General features: G+C 44.9%; 1 protein-coding gene across 6 annotated transcripts in view; it reads left to right on the top strand.

The window, feature by feature from the left end:
* Rbfox1 (RNA binding fox-1 homolog 1) overlaps positions 1-12142 on the top strand; it is a 2068553-nt gene that overhangs the window by 1714358 nt on the left and 342053 nt on the right. Inside the window, exon 1 of one of the 6 annotated variants that reach the window (XM_040747953.1) lies at positions 2792-3095. The exons of 3 other annotated variants lie outside the window; for them this stretch is intronic. In XM_040747953.1, coding sequence (XP_040603887.1) covers positions 2997-3095 — 99 coding nt within the window. In that variant the 5' untranslated portion in view covers positions 2792-2996. Of the gene's footprint in view, positions 1-2791; positions 3096-12142 lie in introns of those variants that run through there. 2 more of the 6 variants (XM_040747951.1, XM_040747957.1) reach the window with 2 other exon arrangements.

Below are 12142 nucleotides of genomic sequence, written 5' to 3'. Positions count from 1 at the left end.
GCTTCACCAAGTTTTATCATCAGTATATAAAAAACAGTCACGGAAAGAATGTGCCTTTTGATTTGGGGTCCTTCGATGCTCTACACTGATGTTACCCACAGAGGGAAAACAGCCATTTCTCTGTTCAAGTGGCTTCTCATAGCCAAAGTGTCCAGGAAAAGAGCACTTAGTGATTGCAATTGTTCATACTGTGCAGGGACACCTGGGCCGGTTGAGCCAGAGAACAGAATCTGCCTCCAAATAATTTTGGCTTGGTTTTAGGAGGACTGCGAGCTCATTGCTTCACTAACAGATTCCCAATGTGGCTGACTCTAAGAAGTGTAAGGGGAAGAGTGAGCCATTACTTCAAAGTGGGTTTGAAGGAACTCAGTCCCTGCTGAGAGTTTTCATGTTAGGAGGAAACAGGGCTCCTGGCAGGTGAGAGCTGTTAGTGGCTCTTTCCAGGATATGTTTGTTTTTCATTAAATCGTTCAGATACAGTCTTATTAAAGTGCCAAGTTTTACTTATCTCATTCCTTATGAAAATGAGCTGAAGAGAAATTTCTACCCTGTACTTGGAACATTGTAGTTTTTCCAGTGTCAGACTGAAAAAACAAAACAAAACAAAACAATCCCTGTTGTTCAAAAACTAAATTGCTTGAATCAAAAGAAAGAGCTTGGAAAGGAAAGAGAGACTGGAAAGCCGATCTCTGGTCTTTCATTCTTTCTCACTGGTTTGAGGAGTTGCAAAATCAAACTAAGTACAAAAAAGGGAACATAAGGAGAGAGGTACTTGGGGTCTGTGTGAATCAGAGTTTGTGTGACAAGTGCCATTGATTTCTGAGACGACATCAGCAAGCATTTTTTTCAGAATTATCTCTGCCAGCCCTCTTACCCCTAAGCAGCCACAGGAGCACTTGCCTTGGCTCTCCCAGCGGCTCTGAACAGCTGCTGCAAAGGGTTAAACGTGCTTCTGAGTGCCTGCAGAGTGGACAGGACACAGAGCTCCCATCAAAGTGGTTGGAGGAGTGGCCTCAAAGGTGGAAGGCAGACATGAACAGTCAGTCAGGCTGGGGCACAGTGGAGCTGTGAATTTGATAACATTTGAGAAGAACAACGCTGAACTGTGGTATCATTCCTTTCTTTCCTATCAGAAAGCGTTTTGATTAGTCTGCCAAGTGAATTGCGGCTTCCAAGTTGAGGGATCAGTGTAGAAGGCCTCCTTCTGCTGGAAGTGTGTGGGGAAGAGAGGCTAATCCCAGGGTCCTGCCTCAGTGTCCTCTCCTGAGAGAAGTCTTTCCCCCGTAGGGGCCAGTTCTGTTTTGCAGAGCCAGTACCAGTCTTCACCTATAATTCTTTCTGGGAACCCAGCAACCAGGGAAGGATACTATCTAGTGGACCCTTGATCTGAGAATAAAGAAACCCAATCACTCACTGACTCAAAATAAATCTATATAAAATATGGCAACTATTCCTGATAATGATTTTACTATCGCCAGGATTTTCCCCCTTGTGGGAATCAAGGACGAATTAGAGTCTTCATATTTTCTCTTAATTCACAGATCACATCCCCTTTTTTATTGCATAAAGACTAACGAAATCTACTAATGAATAATTATTACTTCATAAGATAAAGGGGAGGGGGGAAGATCTGACTGCAAGAGTGGAATGTTAATTTGGCCAAGGAGGCCAGGCAAGAGGGGAAAATATAAAATAAAACCATTTCAATTTGCTCTCTGCATCACAAACAGTAATCTCTTATAAGACAGGGACTTTTGCCTACCCCGCGTGTTTATAATTTGAGAAGAGCAAAGGGTTCTAGGCTGGGAGAAGGCCCCTCGCATTACCTCGAGCTGGCATTTTAGTGTAACAGCTGCGTGGATTCTCTGGCTAAGCCGCACGCTCGGGGCTGCCTGCCCCGGGTAGGCTGATTCCAGGGAGAAAGCAGTGCCCCCAGAGGAGCAGGAGAGGGGGCAGGACCTCCTTCTCGCGCCCCCATCCCGCACAGCATCCCAAACCCTGGCATGTCCATCACCCTCTAGCTTCTTACAAAAGGGGAATCCCTTTCTTGTGTTTATTTGCCAACGAGTCAGGCAAACAAACCGCAGGCTGAAAATCTCCGGGCTCCTCAGGGTCCCAGCTGAGCAGTCTTGTTAATGGTCCAGTTCCTTTGATTGCAGGAGATGTGGGACGCTCATACGTTCGCTCGCCCTCTCCCTCCCATCGGAGGATTTTAGCAGGCAAATTTTAAATTTTGGCGAGTCCATTTTTAAAAAAGAAAGAAAGAAACCCACAACCCTGCCCCTGGACCTCTTTGACAAATGAGAAGACTCCCAGCATCAGCACCAAGCAAGTGAGCGACCAGTGAAGCTGTGAGTCAAAACCTCTCTCCCTCTCTCTCTCTCTCTCTCTCTCTCTCTCTCTCTCTCTCTCTCTCTCTCTCTCTCTCTCTCTCTCTCTCTCTCTCATCCCCCACCCCCTCCCCTTCTCATCTCCCCCCTCCTTCTCTTTCCTCCCCCTTCCCTACTCCATCTCTCCGTTTTCCCTATCTAGCGTCTCTATCTGGGCATCTTAACCCCTGTCTTTCATAGAAGTCGACTTTGCCCACTCTTGTCACCTTTAGAGGGTGGCGGGGGTGGGATGAGGGGCATCTTCCACTTTAAGAGTGCTCCAACAACAGGCCCAATAAGCCAAGGGGAGCCAACACTACTTCCCAGCCTCTCCAAGTGTCTTTAGTTGAAGGCTGGTGAACGCTGGGTACTAGCAAACCCGAGGGCGAGGAGAGCCAGGGAGGAGGGACTCTCTTGGGGTGCGGTGGGGGGAGGGAGAAAGAGAGACGAAAGAGGAAGAGAGAGCAAGAGGGACAGGCACTGCTGTATGAGTTAGATAATCAGCAAAAATTAAAAAGAAAAAAAACTGTAGCGACTAGGCAAGAGGGTTAAAAAAAAAAAAGCAACGTGATTGTAGATTGTATGTGAGCATCTCAGCTCTCGCTCTGCGGGCACCCGAGAATCGCGATGCAGCATCCTCTGACGGGGGCCACCTGCGTGGCACTCCCCAACGTGGGCATGTGTCCCCAGCTCTCGTGTGCCTTGACTTTTATGTACTTACAGCAGGTAAGACGCTCAGCTCTTTCTCGGCGGCGGCAGCTCCTTCTCAGCTTGGCCAGACTGGGTACCGCTTCAGTGGGCTGCGCGTTGGGGGGTGGGAGTGGAGAATGGGGGGTGGTCTCGAGCTTTGGGATGAGGTTTGTTGGGAGCCTCTGGTTTTCGGTCAAACCACGATGCTATTTTAATTCACCTGTCTGAATACTTTGTGAACACCGATTTCCAGCCTCAGGGACCGGGAATTTGAAAATGAAAAACTGGCTTTTTCTTGTGAGCATCGTTTCTCATGTCAGAAGTCCCCGAGGTGGGGTGAGGGGAGATTCCTAGTATGTTGAGAGAGTTTGGGGCTCTGTGAAGACATCCTGATGTCTGTAGTTTTAATTCAGCCGTTTTGATGATCGACACAAAGTGTGCATGTACGATGCAAGTGTGTGTGTGTGTGTGTGTGTGAGAGAGAGAGAGACAGAGAGAGACAGAGAGACAGAGAGAGATAGAGATAGAGACACACAGAGAGAGATCTTTGTTAAGTTTGTCTGTGGTATCTATCCATTCCACAAGAAGCAGTACATTGGGATTTCTGGAGCTTGACAGCCCCCCTACCCAATTTTCTTTGAAACTCCCAGCATTGGGTGAGCCTAGGTAGATGCTGTCTTGACTGGCCCGAACACAGGGTGGTTTTGTTTGCTTCTTTGGTTGTTTCTATATCCCAGGCCTGTCCACTCCCTGACAGTGGTCTTGCCCAGATGTCTGTTGGCTTCATTCCCACCCTGTCCACATCTGTGAATTTTTGGATTCGGTTCTTGCTCTGAGTGTCTGCTCTGGGCCTCAGTGGGTCTCCTCCTCCCTCTTACTAGAAAGGCTTCGGCCCAGTACAATACTCCAGGGCTTTGGAAACCACCTAACACTGTCCTGTGGAGAAGCAGCCCAGCTGTATCACGGGGCGGGGTCTGTGGCCGTGAGTTGGCAATATTAGAGGGGTTTTGTCTGCTGGTGGGAATCCATGACCCGACTCCCTCTGGCCTGCCTTACGAAGTTTTCACTGGGGATAATCCTTTTGCCTGTCTTTCCATGAATTCACTTTAAGGATAAGATTGGTTACATGTGTGTGTTAACCAAACTTCCTTTCCATTAGTTGAAAGGAGCCCCTTTCCTCCAACATGTCCCATTCTAATTTGTGCTACAGGAATATATGTCTTCATAAAATGTCAGGGGTTCTGTTTTGATCATTCAGGTAATTTGTTATCAGCTCAGTTGCCAATTTTTTTCTTCCTCATATTTACTGCTGCTAGTCTTTTATTTTTTTTGAGAACAGCTCCTTAAAACCATCCTGTGAATAAATTGGTTTATACTTGTATTTGTTTTATTTGGTTTCCCATTTAGTCAGTCACACCAGGAACCATCTCTTAGGAAGGTATTGATAATATTATTGATAATATATGGTTCACCAGCATCTACCATTTCCTTGCCTCAGCTGTGAGTGTGCGTCAAGTGCCTGTGCATTTTACATCATTTATTCATCACAGAAACATCCCAGTAAGCATTTCTTCACTTGTTAAATCTCATCTGGATTGAATCAAATTATGAGAGTAACTTGTTTTTTCTAACAAAAAAAACCACAGTTTTTGTGTCTTTCATTTTATTTGTGAATCAACTGGAATAATGTTATTTAAGATGTAGAATGTTACGGGTTCTCAGTGCTTCCCCTGTTTTTGGTGCTTATGTGTTTTAACTAATCTGTATTTCTGCTTCGTTATTAAACTGGTTTGCTCATTGAAGAACTTAGGAAGGAGGACAATGGCTTTGAACAAGGATCTATTCTGTGAAAATAAAGAGTGCATGGTGTGGCACCAAGGCTTTCCCACTGTGGAAGGCACCTGCTATGGAGAGGGAGCCACACAGGAAGCGCTGGCAGCCATAACAAATATTTAGAGGTGACTAAATCAACAGCATGGTTCCTCAGGAAGGTAGATGGAGGACGGCCTTTGAAATGAGGTCTCAATGCGTTCTCCCCACGATTGAGTGAGGCATGGGTTCAGAACAGGTGTGAGTGACAGAAGTATGCCCCTTACTGAGGTTTACTAAAATTCTGAAGTATAAAACAGGCAGACATTTATTTTTGTTTGTCCTAGTTATGATCAAGGTTTTTAGCTGTCACCACTACACTTTCCAAAAATTCACTATCAGAGACTTGTGCTTTGGGGTCATCTCTTCTGACCTTTTAATGGCATGATTCAAAATCAAGGTCAGAAAACCGGCTGATTTACAGATGAGACAGTCCCTTTAATCTCCACAGGCCACATATCAGTACAGACTACACATCTTCTGCGCATGTGGAACAACTGTACTTTTTTCTGCTATTAATCTATAGCTAGCATTATGGATCCATGTGTTTGATGAGCAGACAGCGATTTTATACTTTCAAAGCACATTCATGAAATAGATGAATGAATCATGCTTCTTTTATGATTAGCAATACCTTCATTAGAAGCATTTAATTTTGCGTGTAGGAAAAAGGTATGTGTCAGAAACCACTGTCATCCTCATCACCAGTTTACATACAAAAATAATTAAAATCCTCTTATCTTTTGTGAAACATTTCTCATCCTGTTTTTATCCATGCACATGGTCTCATGTGTTGGGGACTTCTAGGTCTTAGCTGCAATATTTTATTTTAGAATGAAGTCTTATGTAGGGACCATCTCCTACCCAAGCACTCAAGGAAATTGACTTGGTTATATGCTTTCATTGGTCTTGGTCTTAACAACCCATTTCTTCCTAGATACTCTCAAATTTGTCCTTAAGACAACTCATGAAAACAAAAATCAATTAGAATGCCTCAGCCTTGGGAACATACACTGAATGTTCAAGTGAAAACAACATAACCCCTTTGCTACAAATAGCTTATTTTTTTCAGACTAATGAAGTGATATCTTTGGTCATTGCATTGTTTGATTTATTTTATATTACTTGTTTATATTTTCTAATACTTCCCTTTACATAAATATTTTCCTGAAGCTTATGATTTCTTCTTTTTTTCCCCCTACTTTCTCTGCCTTTTTTTTTCTCCTCCCTTTGGAAATGTGAGACAGGATAAACCTTGGCAGCCCCTTTGGCATCTAGATAACTCAGCCCATGATGTCATCACTCGCATGTACACATGTGTACATCCATGCACACTTAAACATTGCTAGCACATTGCACGAGTGTACAGCCAGAGCCTATACTTCTAGATAGAAGGGATGAAGGGTTGCTGAAGCAGCCAGCTTTTCTTCTTACTGTTGAGGTGTAGAACATGTTTCAGATTGATGCACTGCAGTGGCCCTTTACTGTGGCTCCTTTGAGGGTGACATTGTCCCACAATTTGACTTCCAGTTTGTATATACTTCCAATGCAAAATCTTTCGAGAGTTACTAACTGGATATTCATTTAAACATTCTTGCTTTGAGGGAGAATTCTGAATTCCATTTCCAAATTTGGAGCTTATTATCAGTGAGATCAAAGGAGAATCTATTTTGTTTGCTTAATAGAAAACAGTATGTGCATACTCTTACAAACACACACACACACACACACACACACACACACACACACTACAGCATTCTCCTAAATCAAGGGGAACGAACACCAGGTACCCATTTCCTGGTAAGGAATACTGAGGACACAGGTGGCACAGACACTCCGGTTTGCTTTCTGATGCACACTTCATATCCCCGACCTCCAGAGCTGTGTATTGCACAGCGTTCCCACTCTATAAAGAAAACCAGTAGCATATGAACTTACTGCTCCTTGTTCCCACCCCACCCTCACTGTCTCCAGTTCTGTTCCACGAAGCCATCTCATCTGTCAAGTGCTGTTCACTCCCAACCTTTTAATCAGCCCAAATTTAACAACGAGTCAAATACTTAAAATCCACATTAAAGAGGGGAGGAAAAGGGGGCCTCTAAAGTGGTCCACACCACTGTCAATATCCAAAGATGGGTCATTTTTCCCCACCTAATGGTGATGCATGAGCTTTGTTTTAAATAGTGAAGTGGTTTGTACAAAGGGTAATTCCTGGTAAATGAAGCCATTGCTCATGGTGGGCACCTTCAGATCGAAAGCAATTGAACTGAAACCCGCACATCAGCCCTTTCTGTCTTTAATTAGAAAGTGCTGCTCAGTGTGGAAACTCACTGGGGTAGAAGGGCTCCCTCATGGAGGTTGGATGGTGGTGTTGTTGCAGGGGCTTGCTTCTGTGCACCAGCCGTGGTTATACATGTGGGACACGGTAGGTAAGGCACAACAATTATTGCTGCATGGGAAAGTTCAGTTGTCACCGCAGTTACTCCCCTTGCGTCTCACCATCTGATGATTTACGGAGGGGACAAATGACACTTTATCACATTCTTTCTTCTTGGCTTAATCCCGTACTGATTTATTAGATAGTGCTGTGGATTGGGGGTAGTCAATAGTGTCAATAATGCAGAAAAGAATTAGGATAGATTATCTTCATGTCTGAATTGTTTAAAGGGATCTAAGTGGCTAGAATGAGCACATTTGTAGGCCTCGCTAGCTGTTTGCCATGAGATGTCTGCCTGCCTGTGTCTTCAGATATTGTCTGCTATAAATTTTTTGATTAACGAACCCTGCAGGGTTTTCTGATCTTTTCTAAAGAAAGAGAAGAGGTATATGTGGTAGAGCTGTCTGAACAGGAGAGGCCCGGCATCCAGTGACCCGGGCGCTTCTTGGCCTTACCCCCATGGAGAGAATGGTGTCCTGAAATGGGCTCCATTCCTTCCTATTGCTTGCAAGCTTACCTGGATTGCCTCTTCATTAAAGCCACTTAAAGTGACGTTCAGTTGTGGAAACCGTGATGCGTCTGTCTGTCCACAGATGGGTGTCTCCTGTGCCATCTCTCTCTGCCTGCCATTTCGTGGTAGGTTGTGTGTCAGAACATGCAAGCCAGCAGCTCTGCCTGAGCTGGGAAAGGAGAAAGCCCATGTCATTAGTGCTCACACACCATCTGTTTTTCTTACAGCTGCCCCGTGAGTGATTGTCCAGTAGCTGATATGCTGAGGGTAGACCATTGTTTTTTAGAGGTTTCTGATTCATTTCACCAAGCTCCCTGCCCCAAGAGAAAACATAATGCTTGTTTATTCATATTGGCTGGTAAAAAGCAGTGTAGTTTATCAGGCAAATCATAGTCTTCTGGAAGAGAAGCATAGTAAACAAAATCAGGTTGGCGCATCTGTGCCTAAGAGGGCTGGTGATGGCCACAGGGCATCATCCCGAGAAAGAGCAGGAGCAGCAGACATGGATGTAATTGTCCCATCTGCAAAGACTTCTTTAATGGACAGGGAGAGGTGTCCCAGTGTGCTGCTTAATTCAATTAAGGAAAGCATAGAAAGGTCCATTCATCAATAAAGTTGCCTATTTCCAGTGCTGCTAGAGTCTTTCAGGGCTGAGCACTGGGCTGTGGCTGTCACCCTGATGTGACTTGCCTCTTCTGCTCTATTGAGGAGGAGTCTGTGTCAAATAGGGTCAGCTCTTAAGCACAATAGCTTATAAGGGCCCTGGTTCATCTACCATGCTGAGTGCAAGTCAGCTGGGGAAGGGAGCAGTGGTCACACTGTCTGCCCTTACAAGAGGAAGCTATTAGCTGATGACTTACCAAAGAATCCCAAATTCTCTACCCAAACACTTCCTAAGGTTAGGAAAGTGCTATGGTTGGAATTCCCAGACCCCTGACATGGTTGGAAAGTGGGGCTTTTACAGTTGTCTCTGTTATTCCAGCACATTGAAGCTTTGATTGTTTGCCTGAGAAAGAGCAAAAGATGATTTCTGTCCATTGCCTGGATCTTTTCCTTTGGATTCCTCTACAGTTGACCTGCATATCTTCTATTTAGTAAGTGTTTGACAGAGCATTGTTTCTGAGCTTTACAGTGAGACAGAATTGAGGTCTTTCGACTTTTTCCTAAATTTCACCCACTGTGCCTCAGCACTGATGTACAGTGGGTGTAGCTGGTCAGTAAAGAGAGCAATAGATAAATGTATGCGTTTGGACACAACAGAATGATGAAACAAGGGGAGGCAGTGTCCACCATCCTCTACTGTACAGTGCCCCATGCAGTGGAGTCATTTTTATGTGAAAATTACTTCCAAGTGTTGTTACCACTTCAGTGTGTTAAGAAGTATCCGTGCTGTTGTGTGCTGAGGCTCCAGTAAAAGATGTATGTGGATAGGGATGAACCTAGCAAGTAGCTTTACACTGAAGAGCATAAAGTAGGAGATGAAGAGAATGGTAGAGAAGGCTGAGTAAAGTCTCTGGAGTGGTGCTGGTTCTTCTGACCTGAGGTGCAAGGGTACTGGGCCTGAGAGAAACTAGAGAAAGCAGTCTATGAGTATAAAAATGCAAGAATGGTGTCGGGAAGATAGTTGAAGTGATAAAATGTTTGCTGCCCAAGCATTTAGCACTTATGGCGGGCCAGGGTGGGGATGGGGGACCAAGCAGGTTTGTTGGCTCGTGTTTAAACATCACAGCACTGGGGAGGTAGACTGAGGAATGGAACAGGTTGTTTTCTGACCTTCATGCATCAGCAAGCATACATGAATATCTCTCTCTCTCTCTCTCTCTCTCTCTCTCTCTCTCTCCTTCCCCCCCTCTCACACACACATACATGAAATTATGAAATTGTACTCAGCTACAGAAGACACCGTAGAAATCTCACACATGCATACACAGAGGTGTGGAACAGTAGAAATGGTCTTGTGCAGCAGTGTTGTCTAGCCTCCGGAGGACAGAGTTGAAGGCACAATGTCTGTCATGAAGTCGTACTCTGTTTTGAAGTGAGACACGTGGGGGAAAGGTAACCTAATGAAGGAAAATCATTCCAGAATTGTAAAATGGTGTGTGAGAGTTGTGGACCCAACAGGGACCTTAGGTAGGGGGAGAGTTTGATCAGCCTCCTAAGGGATGGTATTCACCAAGAGGTCCCAAGGCTGCTGTTGGCAACCTTGTAATCTTGTCAAGGGGCAAAAATGATGAGTGAGTCAATGAGATTGAGACAAGCATGGCCCATTCTTTCTCCACCTTTAGAAACTCAATCAGCCCTTTCCTCATTTTACTAACCTCCTTATTACCACAGATGACATATCTTTACTAATTTCAAAATGAACCTGCATTTCAGATGGCAAGTGCCCTTGCCCAATCACAGTGATGATAATAGTTTTCCAGTATCCATAGAAACCAGCAGTCACTCCCATGCTTGCTCACTGATTCCAAGTCTGTAGAGTTCCCATAGTATATGTATGCATGCACATGCTCATTTATTGTGTCACTTGGGGTTGAACTGGGGCCTACTACATGTTAGGTAAGTGTTTTATCATTGACCTTCATCTATTCTCTGGCCTCTTTCTACATTTTATTCTAAAACAAGGTCTTAGTAAGTTGCCCAGGCTGGCCTTCACCTTTTGTTCCTCCTAACTCAATCATCCTAGTTGCTGGAATGACAGGCCTGGGCCACCTCGACACTCTCCTCACTCTGTGTTTATTGAACTCCCATGTGGTGCCGGATGCCCTCAGTTAGTAAAGCCCAGGGATCCCCCATCCCCAGTCCCTGGGAGAGCATTATTTACCTATGCATCACCCATGTAATACTGCATTTAGACACACATCATCTTGGCCCATTACATGTGTTAGGAATCTTCTGCCATTCCTGGGCTGCAATGACTCCTTCCTTCCTTCCTTCCTTCGATCCAATATGCAAAGAACAAGCCATCTTTCTTTGCATCACCTCTTCTCCCCTCTGTCCAAATAGTAGCCTACAGCAAAGGACAGACATCCCTGTATTTAATGTTTACAGTATACAGAGGGCTCTGCAACAGTGGGCTGGGTCAGAAGGCTGCTGCTGTGGTCTCTAGAACTTATCAAAGCTCTGTTTGCCATGCAGTTGCGACCAGTTTTGATCTTTTCCTCTGCATTGTTTCAGCACACACAGAATAGGAAGGAGTGTGGGAATGCCAAGTGTTCAGAAGGCCAGTGTGTGTTCCCAGGGACTTAATCACTATTTTCCTTTTTCTTCTGTGGCTATGGAACAAAGTACAGCAGCTTTAGGATTTAAGGGCCTCAGATTTCTCTGGACTCAGGAGTGAAATACAAGGAGGGTTTTGGCTTTAATGGGCCTTTTCCTTCGTTGGCAGCAGATGTTTGCCTGGGATTCACCTGGAGAACTGGTGTTTTCTTACTGGAAATAGCAGCAAGCATCTGTGTGTTCCTTCCAGGGGAACTGCTTTCTATGCCTGGGTCGGGTAGTGCTCAGCTGTCAGGAGAGGATTTGGGCTGAGTGATGACGCCCCTCTCCTGGAATATTTCAGGAATAATAGCAGTAATTGTGGAATCTGAGGCAGAGAGAGAGAGAGAGAGAGAGAGAGAGAGAGAGAGAGAGAGAGAGAGAGAGAGAGAGAGTTAGTTCTTCCGGTTAATATTCAAAGACTGGTGTCACCTTCGAAGCATGGATATCAGCTTTCCCTTTAAAAAATGGTTTGCAAAAAGCAGGTGTCTCTTGCCCTGAGCAGAAATCAGGCTCTCAGGCTTAGTCCTAACTCCGTTATTCAGGAGCTGATCTGACTGAATTGAGCAAGTCACTTAACTTGATTTGGACCTTAATTGCTTCTTCGGAAAAAATCGAGATGAGACTGGCCATTTTATATTGTTCTTGGTGAGATGAAGTGGGTACCACTCAGGCTTGAGGTGCAGCAAATAGCCTGTAGATGCTCCAGATACTGAAAAAAATAGACCCAATCCTCACGTAGATGCTAAGGAGACAGATAAGTGTGTTAAGATAATACAGGGCCTGCTCCTGGGAACTGCCCACTTCTGTTTGCCATTTCTCCTATGAATGGAAGCACTGATGCTCCCTTGGCCTGCAGAGGTTACAGGCGCTGGGGATCTGGGGTCACTTTGGGTATCTCACCCATGCTGCTTGCTCAGCTCCCTGTCCCCCTTCCTCCTCTGGGTCTTTCCTGCTGCAAGTTGTGCTGTGATATGGCTGCATAGCTCAATGAATGCTTCATGGCAG

The sequence above is a fragment of the Mesocricetus auratus genome, unplaced genomic scaffold (assembly GCF_017639785.1).
Source record: "Mesocricetus auratus isolate SY011 unplaced genomic scaffold, BCM_Maur_2.0 Super-Scaffold_100007, whole genome shotgun sequence".
Taxonomy (NCBI): Eukaryota; Metazoa; Chordata; class Mammalia; order Rodentia; family Cricetidae; genus Mesocricetus; species Mesocricetus auratus.
This window is presented reverse-complemented; position numbering and strand designations above follow the sequence as displayed.